We start from the raw sequence: 12,133 nt of genomic DNA, 5'->3' as shown, positions 1-12,133 counted from the left end.
TCACAGGCGTGGGTGGGCGTTGTCATGGGTTGCAAGGGCGCCAACAGGAGGAGGTCAGCAACGCGTGCACGTCGAGGCTGACAGCGACAGCGGGCCGCGCTGTTGTGGAGGACGGGAGGTTGCTGCACTACACGTGGAGCAAAGCCCCAAAGACGCCCCTGCGCAGAGCCATTATTGGGCACCTACGCACCGCAGACCGGCATGACCTCCACAGGAGCCATGCAGCCCTGTCAACCGTGCACAATGCATGGGTGCACTCACGAGCACGTACATACACATACACACACACACGCACGTGTGCAAACACACACACACACACATACCCACGCGAACACACACACACACACACACACAACTCACCTGCCGCTCGAGGTCCAGCGTGCCGAAGGCCCTCGACACGTGATGGTCGCTGGCCCCCGGCAGCAGCTGTCGGTACAGCGCAGAAAACTCACGCGCGTCGACGGTGCGGTCGCCTTGCATCACAGGCGGGTATAGGGACGCAGGAGGGTGGGTGTTGGTGGGAGTGAGGGCGGTCACGTGGGCGGTCGGCCATGGGTTGCGGGGTTGCGAGTGGCTATGTGATGAGGTGTGGTGCTGGGGTGAATTTGTGGCACGAGACGGCGGTGTGTGTATGTATGTGTGTGTGTGTGTGAATGTGTGTGTGTGTGTGTGCATGTCGATGACCGTGGCATCACCTGGGTTACCGTGTGCAGGGTTGCGTGTCACCAGGACCACAAGCACTGCAATCAATGCCCTGTGAAGGCCTTGCTCCTGAAGTCAAAATCCACAGCCAGAGCCCAGCCCTCAAGCGCCACACCCGCCCCGCCCCAGCGCCGCGCCCCTCGCGTTGCCCGCGCCGCCCGCGGCCGCTCACCGTCCGTGTCCCCCGCCAGGAACAGCTCCCGCACCTGCAGCAGCGCGCTGCTCATGCGCTCCAGCAGCAGCGGGTTCCCCAGCGCGGTCATCTTGATCGCCGCGAAGCCGGGGCCGGGCAGGGTGCCGGCCGCCTCGATCGCGCGCTTGAAAACGCCCACGTGCCGGTCGCACGCGGCCTCGTCCTCATACCTGTACACGCGGCCCACCACGCCCTTCGCTCGGGCCAGCGCGTCCGCGGCGCCCCCGGGCCCCGCCGCCGCGGTGGCGGTCGCGCCTGTGCCTGTGTTGGTCTCAGGAGCATGGGCGGTGCCGCCGCTGCCATGGGCTTCGTGGCTGGCGGACGCGGCTGCGGGCCCGGCCGCCTCCACGTCGTCCTCGGCTGCATAGTCTATGATGGTGCGCACGCCGTTGGCCTGGAGGTAGCTGATGGTGGGGCCCAGGCTGGCCTCGTCCTCGCCGGCGCTGCACAAAAGGATGAGGCAAAAGGGGGACGAGCGTGTGTTTGACGAGCGGAGGCGGTCTCGCTGTTCAGGGGCGTGCACGGCCGCAGAGGCATGTGCAACCAAACACATCGGCGCAAGCAAGCATCACGCGGCAGCACCCGTCAGGCAGATGCAGAGGCGCGTGCATGGGGAGGGGCGGGCCCGGCGGCGCCCTCGAGGCGTCCCCGCACGCGCGCCCTCGCCACAGCCCACCCCTCCCCCTCCCTGTTGCAATTGCGTGGAAAGATCTGATGCGCAAGCGCAGCAGCAACCCAGGGCCGCCCACCAGAACTGCTTGAAGAAGGTGCTGCGGACAAGGGAGAATGTGAGGCGGTCCCCCAGGAGTTTGCGGGACGCGCGCAGCATGGCCTCTGCGTTGCGCACGACCGGGTCAATCTTGCAGATCGTAAGGACCACCTGAGTACGGATCGGTTGGGGCATGGTGGTCAACGCGGTGGATCTAGTGGAACCATGTGTGAAGGTGACGTCTGAGGGGCGGCTGGTGGGCCACTGCCACCGCTTGTGACCTTCCTGTCAGATCCTCTGACGCTGCTGCTGCAGGGGCGCGGCGAGCTTTTGTGCCAGGGCTGAGCGTGGAAAGTACATGAACGCACGGTGCGCATTGACCCTGCCGTTTGGAAGATGCGCCAAAGATGCGCCCCTCTTCAGCAAGCTGCCCCTCACAGGGATACCTTGTCTACCTATCGTCACATCGCGACCCTCCCCCATATCTTGCCGTACGCACATAGGCCCGCAGGAGGTCGGAGAGCTTGGCGGCTTTGAAGACAGCCCTCGGGTTGTTGAAATCCAGGGGCGCCAGCGAGTCGCCGGCGGCGGCGCTGGTGGTGGCTCTAAGGCTGCTGCTGCTGCTGCTGCTGCTGCTGCTGCTGCTGCTGCTGCTGCTGCTGCCAGTGCTGGTGGCGGGTGCTGCAGTGGAGCCAGTTGCGGCCTGGGTTGACATTCCCTGGGGACCGAAGCCCTTTTGCGAGTCAGCATGGGAGGTGTGGTATGAAGGTTGCAACCAGGAAACGGCACCGGGTCATGCATGCCCTTGGGGTCTAACAAATGTGACGCGCGTCGGCCTTTCAGATGCTGCAAAACAAGCCCAACCTGGCAGTGACGCGCAGCTGAGAGCGCGGCGAGGGTTGGCGCCGCCGCTGCTTGCAGCAGCCATGGCTGCAGCATACGCGGCGCCAAGCCCGCTAAGTTCATAATATGAACCCTCTACACACAGCAAGGGGAGGTCGGAACTGTTTAGATCGCGCTTTGGGCGCGCGCAAAGTGAGGTATGATCGATACGTATACAAATTTTGTAAGCGTACGAGACATGTGACGAGTTTACACGAGCTGGTGTCGTGCGACATGTGTCAGGAACTGCTGAGCTGTTCAGTGAAGTTTGGCGGGCCATGTGGCAGCGCACCACCAGCAACGAACAAGCCGTTTCGACTCAAGGCGATGCCTGTCACCATTGCTAGCACGTTTCCCTGCATTTCAAAACGACACATCGTCGTCTATTGATGTTAGCAGGACGGTGCAGGTGGCAATGCAACATGTTGGCACCCACAGAGCACTCTCTAGTGCTCTGATATGAATGACTGGTGGGCTGGCCACCCCATACGCTGCGACCCCACACGCAACCCTCACAGCTGGCCCTCCTAGTGTGCCCGGGTATGATATCACAACCGGCCGCCTCGATTACTTGATGCCACCCGCACATGTAACAGGCATTTTTTTGGCCTGTGCAAGGGCATCCCCAGCTAAACACCAAGTTTGAAACAATTGCACGTCCGCCAGAACCTCGCTGGCAGGAGATGATGATTCAAGTCACATGCATACATTTCGCAATGATGCAACCCCCATGGCATTGGCAAGCCAGAAGACTGAAGGGCCGGCTCGCACCCAAGCCCAGCGGGGGTGTGCATGCGCCATCTGCGCTGCCTACGCGCATCCCGGGCGCCGTACAGAGAAGCTTCTGGCCGCACTGCAAACATGCTTCCGCCAGCGCGCCCTGCGCACATGCTTCAGCGCATCATGCAAACATGCAGCTGGTGTTGCGTCACGCAAACACGCGGCCGGAAATGCGGCATGCGCATGCTTGCTGGCGCACCAAACACAAACGCTGTGGCCATGCGGCAACAGCTGGGCCGGAATTGGTACGCAACGCGCAACAGCCATGCGCCTTTGCAGCTGCACGCATGAATGAATTCAGGATGCTGGAAGTTGCATTTATGAAAGGCAACAAAAATGCACGGGCAGGGCAGCCGCGCAGCAGCAATGGCGGTGTGTGCTCGGCACGCACCTTGGGTGTGGGAGCGGGTTTGCAGTGGCTGGGAAGTGACGTGTGGTTGAAGTCCTCCTGCAAGTCTATGTACCGGGCTCAGCTACAATGAAGGGCGGGAGCAGTGGCTCCAAGCAAGGCCTGCTGGTAAGAATGATCATTGTTAGCCGATCGCCCAAACAAAGTCAGGATGACACCCGTCCAATCAAGGTGGATGGGGTAATCAAAGCACGGATGGTTTCTCGACCACGCACAAGCTAGCTGCAAGCGTGAGGTACCAACTGTGGGAGAGCGCCGTCCTTGCAGGCTCAGCCGAGCCACCAGCCTGGCAGGAAGCCCGCAGGCCGGGCTTGAGCTGCGCGCGCCGCTGCGTGCTGCGAGTTATTCCTGCTGAGCCTCTGGAACCTTGCCGCTGGCGCAAGGTGCGCAGGACTCGACGGCGGTGCCGGCCTGGCACCGACCGCCGCAGCTGGTGGCTTGCTGGCAGCTGTGGGGGTGGGCTGCAGGCTGGCGGAACCGCCCTGACGGGCGGCCGCGGCAAGGGCGGCAGGATCAAGCGGGGCCAGGGTTGCCCCAGCCGGCGGCGCCGATGGCTTGAGGCTGCTGGGCAGCACAGGCACAAGCGTGCTGTTAAGGATGACAGCCGCAGCCGGGCGCGGGGTCGTCCCACCCGGGCGGACGACACTGGTCTGTGACGGGCCCGGTTGGGGCAATGAAATCTGCGGCGGCCCCAGTGGAGGCGTCGCCTGCGACGGCAGCGCCTTGGTACCACCTGGCGGCCCCCGTGCAGCCGCTGCGGCCAGGGACGCAGGCGAAACGGGCGCCGCGGCGCGCGCGGACGCAGCACGCTGCGCGGCCGCGCCGCCGGCGACCGGAACCAGCCCTGCCGCTGCCGCGAGGCGAGCAAAGGTGCGGCGCATCGTTGTCACTGTCCCAACCGCGATGTACGCGTTGTAGGTGAACGTGGACCCGGGCTGGATCGCGTATTGTGCTGTGGGGGCGAGGTACGATGTGTCGCTGACGCGGGTGCTGTTGTCGGGACCTACACGGTACCTGTGGATTGGCGGTGGCGAGTTGGTGGTGTTGCATTTTTGTTTTCATACATTTGTGCACTTGCACGCATGGATGCATGTGTGTGCATATGTATGGAGGGATGCACGCGTAAAAAGCAGTGTGTGCATCCGAGGGTGCTGATGCATGTTTGTCAGACAACCGCCTATACACTGCCCGTCAGCCCCATGTGACCACTCACGCGACCAGGCCTGAAGAGCTGGGCGAAAACACGCCAATGCCATAACCTGTGACAGGGTCCACGTAAGCGCCCCACCTGGCATGTGTGCAGACAAATAAGATTTGGCGGCAATCATTGGGTTGAGTGCTCAGCTGTAGAAATGATGATTGCAGATCGCACGCGAATGCTGTGCGATTTTGGCAGCTCGCTCCTCGCCGTTGTGCCCACGGCAGCGCCGTCCACGCCCAGCATACTGTTTTTCAAAACAGCCCGCCACACAGTGCCGCACCTCTCTGTGGGTGTGAAGTAGTTGTTGTTCCCGCCAGGCATCACAAATCTAGGCGTATCGCCCGTCCAAGGTTTTGCCCCTTCGTAAAACACAAGCACGCTCAGGCGCCTGTCGACGAAAAACGCCGGCACCTCCTGCGTCTTCAGCGGCTGAGGAGTGGCGCCGGTATACGTCATCGAATAAGTCATCGCCAAAGCGTCCGGTAGCAACGAATATTCTGATGTCATGGTGACATCATCCAGCAGCTCTTGGCCACCCCAGTTGCGCGGGTTTGAGATGACGCGGACGCGGGAGGGCGGCGAGCCTTCCACGAATGTGTTGAGGACGCGGGCGGGGTAGTTCTGCCAAGAGCCACATTGCACTGCAAGCAGTGAGCCAAAAGGGGTAGCAAGGGGTTCAGTCAGATGTGGGCCGTGAACCAGAGCAAGCGGCACGAAGCCAAGGCCTGGGCGCCCAGCAGGCGGCTTGCGGAATTCCCCGCCCCAGAACACAGCACGCACTCGAGAACGCCGGCAGCCAGTAGACACCCTGCTGGACCTGACGCCTTCTGGCTTCCAGCCCACATTGCTGGCGCGGTCACATGCTCCACCGCAAGGAAGGATAGTCCACAGACTTTCGCCGCCAAGCCGTGCGCCAGCCAGGCACCCACCAGGGTTCCACCGCCAAGGCTTGGACGCCCAGCACGATCCGTCTGAGCACCCGTAGTAGCTTTGCTGCACCAGCCGCCCGCAGTCCCAGACGTTGACCAGGTTGCGCCCGGTCAAAGGCGGCGGCATGACCGGCGAAGTGATCTCGCCGACTACGCCGCCGCGCGCGACGTCGATGCCGACGGAGAGGGCGTCGTTTTCAATCGAGGTCAGCTGCTGCTGCAGAATCTGACCCTGCGGCTGCCCGCGCGGGTTGAGCACGGTGACGTCATTGACCGGGTTCACCACGCCATGCTCTGCGCGCACCACGTTGACCACCGCCGCGTTGCGCGCACCCGCGGCCACGGCGCCGCCCGTGCTGAGCGCCGCGCCGCCGCCGGCGTCGCCCGGCGGCCGCGGCTGCGCGATGTTGATGGGCGGTGGAACCGCCTGCTGCTGGCTGGCGGTGGTGACCGGAGGGGCGGTCAGGGCCAGCAGCAGCTGCGCCAGGTCGGGCGGCGGCCCGCGGCCAGCTGGGGCCTGCTTGAGCGTCCGCGCACTAAGGCGGCGGTGCCGCCGCCGCCGCCCCAGGTCCCCGCCCTCCGCCCGCGCCTGTGCGTGCTCGTCCCCGCTGCTGCTGCCAGCCCCCGCGCCTGCCTGCCCCCGCACCTGCCCGCCCAGCATCGAGCTGAGGCGCTCAAAGACCGCCTGCTGCTGCGCTTGCGGCAGCGTCGGTGTGGGGCTCGCGGCCTGGACGCGCTGCGGCAGCTGCAACGAGCCTGCTGAGACCACCTCCGCGCGTTCCTTTGCAGTGCTGTAGCCCACAGGCTGCAGCTGCTGCAGCTGCTGTGGGCGAGCTAAGAAAGCCGGCGACGGCGAGGGAGATGCCTGGCGGCGCTGCCGCCGGCGCCGCCGCCGCCTCGCGGCCGTCCCATTGGCGGCAGCGGCGGCCGCGGCGGGGGCCGAGGAGGTGTAAAGAGGCAGCGCGGTGCGGGTCAGCGGGGCGGGGCCCGGCACGGCGCGCTGTGCGGCGGATGGCAGCGGCGCCGGAGTGGCGGCCTGCTGCGGCGTTGTAGATGCCGCTGGCGCAGCTGGGGCGGTGGTCATGGGCAGGAGTGGCCCTGTGGGCGGTGCAGCAGGCTGCGCTGGTATGGCTGCTGCGTTTGGCACAGCGCTGCTTACTGGCGGCGGCCATATGCTGCGATTGACGGGTCGAGGGAAGCAGTGAGTCAAATTCATGGGTGCAGCTGCCTGCAGCTGCCAGCTCTTCCTTCCAGGTGGTGCTGTGGAGCAGCTGTGCCACAACAAATGGAGATGCGCACGCTGCAAGGAGAAATGCAGCTGCGCATGCTGCAGTTGCCAAGCGTCCCCCACCCGCATGCCTCACCACGCAGGTTGCTCTGACATGCACTGCGACAGTGCTGCTGGTGCTTGCGCCCGGAGCGCCACTAGCACCAGCACGACGGCCAGCACGTGCCGCGGCATGGCGCGGTCAACGCCTAACAACCACTGTTCGTTTCATGTACAGTGCTTTCTGCGCGTGGCAAGCCCGTCCAGGGGGTTCACAGTACTTGCTTCGTCTGCTGTCCAACAAAGCGCGGGTGACGAAGCTGTAAATCAATACTAGACTTGATTCAAAAAATCACATACATGGGGACTGAACGCCACCTTCAAATGCAGGTAAACGCCGACTTGTGAACGGGTGAGTGCATGTGTGCCTGCTGACAGGTGACAAGGAACACATCACGACGTCTCTTGAGTACAGTATTCACCTGAAATTTTCTGGTCTCTGGCACTTCCTACCATGGTGGAATCAGCTCTGATGAAGCACACACCGGTAATGCTGGGCCATCATAATTCGTGACTGAAGCCTCCACATCGAGATGCAGCAGCAGCGTCGATGTAAAATGCCAGCCTTGGCGACAGGCTCCGATAATTATTACGAGACACGATTGCTGCTGGCTTGGGAGCTCATGAAGGATGGCAACTTAAGCATGTCAGATCTGACAAATGCAGTTTGGAGCGGGCGACACGCCGGTGTGGGGCGAGATCAAATCACAGGCACTGGTGCGGCGGCATTGTGCAGACATTTATTGACTCATCCGTTTGACTTGGGGTCCACTCAGTTCTCAATCAGCAGATGTATGTGTAGGGATGCCCAAACAGGCTTTTTTCAAGGTACGGTATGTGGTCACCATCATGTTGGGACACGACTTGGGACACCAGCTCACAATCCCGCCAGAAAAACACCCGTGGCGATTTATACCGGCATACCAGCCATGTCACATGGTCTGGCCCTGCTGTGTGGGCGTATGTCATGTGAAGTAAGCTCTACACGATCAAGGTGGCGATAGTCTTTGATAATTTTGCAAATCAGAACTGGGGACCCTTGTTCCCTACAAAAAAAGTGAATGGCACAAGCCTGTCCATACATTTCTGGTCAGTAGCTGGGTTGCACAAACTGTGCGATGTTGTTGAACTCCGTCATTGACAGGCGCATAGCGCAAGCATCGTGGACCTGTCGAGTGCGTCCCTTTTCCAATTTGAGTGGACAGTGGTAAAAACGGCACAGCTGATGAGTGTGATTGGGTGACGTGAAGCGCAAACAGGTGAGAGAGTCTGCTGCTAGGGTTTTTTAGCGGAATGCGGCTTGCTTATTTAGTGGCCGCGCCAGTACGAAGGCAGTGATTTTAACTTTTTTGGCACCAACATTCAAGAAAACCGTCCTGGCAACAAATGATCACCAGGACCTGCTGCATGCCCGGCAAGCCGCCGCACACCTCGGCGGCGTTCCTGCCTGTATCCGGCACGCTCGTCCCTAGCAGGTTGCCGTTGAAGGGCATCACCGTCCAGCGATAAGTGCTCCATAGCCGGCCACACGACCGAAGTTGGCAGTGCGGCTGAGATGTTTGTGGTGCTGCGGTGCGGTGACGAAGGCAGGGGAATCAGTACGGGCCATCAGCCATAATGTATTGCTGCCCCGACCAACCAACATCGCAGGACAGGCGGGCGCCTCGCTCGCGCAGACTGCAGCACGCAGCTGCTGTGCTCAGGAGCCATTGTGAGCACTCACTGATTCAGAAATTGCTTCAGCTTGTTCATCGGGTCCCACTCCAGGGCGGCTTTGTCCTCCGCTGGTATGGCTCTCACGTCCCGTGCGCCCTCCAGGGCTGACCAAGCAGCACCAAAGCCTAGCACAAAATGTATGGGGGACACGCAAGGTTGGCAGACAGTCAGGTGTGGCGCCGCTGCTATGGCGGCGCTCCGCGTGCTGCTGCATCAGGTTGAATGCCGTGCCAGCAGCCTTGTTTGGTACGGACCATTTTCAGCAGCAGTGTGTTGAAAGCAGGGAGGGGCGCGACTGGCAAGCACGTGCATGTTTGGCTGTGCAGGGATGACAAGACGGCGACGGGGGCAGTTGGAATAAGCGAGAGATAGAGGGAGGAGGGGCAAGCGCTGCAGAGCAGTGAAGGTTAAGATACGTAGAGGGTGTTTCACTGGTCTGATCCCTAATCCCAACGCATGTCCTTGTGCTGCTTTCCGAACGTGTTTTTTTCCACTTCGCGTGCATGGTGCAGCGCATGTCACAGCACAGAGATGTGAGCCCTGGCTGCTGAGGCGCCATGCTGTGCGGTTGCCCTGTGTTAGTGACCGATCTTTGCTTTTGTGCAATTTATTGCTGGCTCTTAGGCCACCGACCAATCTTCATTGGGGTGCGACGGAGATTCTCCACAGCGGGGCCGTGCATGGGGTAATGTTGCAAGCGCCGCCCTCTGAACAGTGCCCCCTGCTCTCACCCGCAAGGACCGCCAGAAGCACAGCTATAGAAACCAGACGGCTCGATGAAGACACTACTGACCGCGCCATCTACGGCTGGTCGGTCGATGGTCGACTTTTGTCCGTGCTTCGGGTGCGTGCGAACGCTCGAAATTCTGTACAATAATTCTTCACACACAGCGCGGAAAACAGGGCTGCGCACCACCTTGTCCAAAACTACACCCGTACACCAGATGCACAGCAGCCGCTGTTCAGCGTTGAACACCAGCGACTTCGGTGCGGCAGGGCCCTGCAACCGCCACAACAAGCCTGCCAGTATCCAAAAACAATTCCAGCATGTTGCCTTCCCACCATTCAAGCCCCATGCCCTGCTGCATCCCACCCGTCAACCACGGTCAAGGTGACCCCCTAGCCTGGTGTCCAGCAGGTGACGACACGAGGACACCACCCAACATGCCCTTGATCCAGGCAACCGGTGCGCTTTTGCCGTCTGCATGATGTTGAGACGAGCACCCCGTACAACGTCAATCTGACAGCGGGGCGGCGCCCGAGCTCGCATCTGCAAGAGCAACAAGGGTGCTGGTGCTGTCTATCGCACGCAGCTGGCCGGTTCAAGGGCAGCTGCAGGTGGGCGTGCTGCAATCCACGCCAGGGCATGTGCAGGTACCCAGTCAGAAACCGCTCTTGCTGACCAAGAAAAATGCGGGGCTCAGTCGGACATGCTGCCCTCAAGTACAGCGTGCCCACCACTGACTAAGGTAACGTCATTGATAAAGCGCAGGCGACTGCTGTGCAAGCTTGGCGTCACTGAACACCGGGCTTGACAATCGCAAGCACATGCATAGGCCTGCGCTGGCTGGGGTCACGGTGAACCTCAACCAAGCCCTGCCTAGTCGACGTGAATCGTGTTGCCAGCCCGTCTGCGCCGTTGACCAGGGCGCACCACTCGCACAGGCGCATGGCGGCCTAGGGCAATTAGGAGGTTGTCACAGCTGCGTTCTTCCTTGGCTGACGTTTCGTATGCAGGAGGGCGGCTCTAGGGCAGCCGCTTTGCGCAAACTCCTCATGCGCCAAACTCCGAGGTGCACGGGTCAAGAGCGAGGTGACCGCGGAGGCGGCAAGCTCTGCTAGCGCGGCCTTAATTATTGTGATAATATTTGAACCAAAGCTTCCAATCCACCACACACCAGCAAGATGCGCTCCCTGAACACTCCAAGCACAGCGCGATCTTTCCGGGCAGCACGGCAGCAGAGGAGGTCAGAAGAGCCGCGATTATTTCGTTGCATATTTGTCGAATATTGGCGTGCAACAGGGGTGGCGTGCCTGGCTCCAGCGGGGTGGCTTGCAACGTGCAGCGCCAGCCACAGCGTCTGCTTTGCTGCTCGCAAACAGAACAGGCTGACGCGCACAGGGCGCCCGCAGGAGCAGCCCGCTCGATCAAGCATCACTGTGTTCAAATGCTTTGATTGCAGATGCACATGTTTACTCATCTTGCTACTGTGTGCAGCTGTCGCGCGTCTTATCGCACGCCATTCGTTGCTGCCGCTGAGTGTTGCTCAGTTGCCACACACACCCTGCTCGGCCGCCCTCGCTGCGCTTGCGCATCCACGCCACAGCGTGGCTGCCGCCGCGGCCGGCAAGCACATAGTCATCACCGGCGCTAACACTGGCATCGGATTCGAGGCGGCCCTGGACCTGGCCAAAAAGGACTATGACGTGACCCTCGCATGCCGTAATGACGACAAGGCGGCCGCCGCGGCGCAGCGCATCAAGTGAGAGGCACGGTGGCCAGGCTGCGCAGGCAGCGACTGGCAGAAGCAGGGGCGGGGCGGCGAAGGCCAAGGCGGTGCCGGCAGTAGCCCAGGCACCGCGGCCGGGCGTCGTTAAACCAAGGTTGCTTGGCCAATCAACGGCCACCCATGCAGCACCATGGCGAGCGAGCTTGCAGAGAACCGGCCCGGGCGCCCCTGCCCCCACGCTCTCGAAGCAGCCCGTGACCCCTCGCACCACCCTGTGCATCCACACTTTTCGACCCGTGCCCGCCGCAGGGCCGCCGTGCCCGGCGCCAAGGTGTCCACGCTGCGGCTGGACCTGTCTGACCTGGACAGCGTCAGGTGACCACGAGCGCTGAGTCGCGTAGCAACGCCGCATGCAAACCCCGGCGCGACGGTCGGCGATCAAACACGTGGCTGCAGCTTGGGCGTTGGCCTCGTTGTGATGCGCTAGAGCCGTCACCTGCCTATGAAAAAGCATTCGAGCGAGGCGTGAAGCCAGGGCGACGGTGCCTCTCAGCGACCGCAACCGTCGCATGAGGAAACGAGCGACGCGGCAGCAGTGATGACTGCGTTCGAAGCTACGCCTGCTTTGTTTCATCGCCGCGCTCATGCCTTTCGGCGCCGGCACCCAACCCACCTTGCCCCTCCTGCCCCCCGCCGCGACCCCCCCCTCTGCCCTTATCACCCTGAAAAAGGGATGCTGCCAAGCAGCTGCTGGACTCCCCCAAGGAGATTGACGTCCTTCTCAACAACGCCGGCGTCATGGCCTGCCCCTACATGGAGGTGCAGAACCCCGGCC

General features: G+C 61.9%; 3 protein-coding genes across 3 annotated transcripts; 1 reads left to right on the top strand and 2 right to left on the bottom strand.

Moving 5' to 3' along the window:
- Positions 1 to 746: 746 nt before the first annotated feature.
- MNEG_8874 (proline dehydrogenase) lies at positions 747 to 2,319 on the bottom strand (the record flags this gene model as incomplete). Its single annotated transcript, XM_014042656.1, has 3 exons — positions 747 to 1,338; positions 1,645 to 1,775; positions 2,104 to 2,319. The coding sequence occupies 3 exons, from the start codon at positions 2,317 to 2,319 to the stop codon at positions 747 to 749; spliced, it is 939 nt and encodes a 312-aa protein (XP_013898110.1).
- A 2,359-nt stretch (positions 2,320 to 4,678) lies between these two features.
- MNEG_8873 (hypothetical protein) lies at positions 4,679 to 6,889 on the bottom strand (the record flags this gene model as incomplete). Its single annotated transcript, XM_014042655.1, has 2 exons — positions 4,679 to 4,689; positions 5,806 to 6,889. 2 exons carry the CDS (start codon positions 6,887 to 6,889, stop codon positions 4,679 to 4,681), a joined length of 1,095 nt encoding a protein of 364 aa, XP_013898109.1.
- A 3,864-nt stretch (positions 6,890 to 10,753) lies between these two features.
- On the top strand, positions 10,754 to 11,677 carry MNEG_8872 (hypothetical protein; the record flags this gene model as incomplete). The annotated part of the gene is made up of 3 exons (XM_014042654.1): positions 10,754 to 10,815; positions 11,176 to 11,331; positions 11,608 to 11,677. 3 exons carry the CDS (start codon positions 10,754 to 10,756, stop codon positions 11,675 to 11,677), a joined length of 288 nt encoding a protein of 95 aa, XP_013898108.1.
- Between the last annotated feature and the right edge of the window lie 456 nt (positions 11,678 to 12,133).

This window comes from Monoraphidium neglectum (genome assembly GCF_000611645.1).
Source record: "Monoraphidium neglectum strain SAG 48.87 unplaced genomic scaffold scaffold01741, whole genome shotgun sequence".
In the NCBI taxonomy this organism is placed as follows: Eukaryota; Viridiplantae; Chlorophyta; class Chlorophyceae; order Sphaeropleales; family Selenastraceae; genus Monoraphidium; species Monoraphidium neglectum.
Note: the sequence above shows the minus strand (reverse complement) of the source record. Positions and strands in the feature narration are given on the sequence as shown.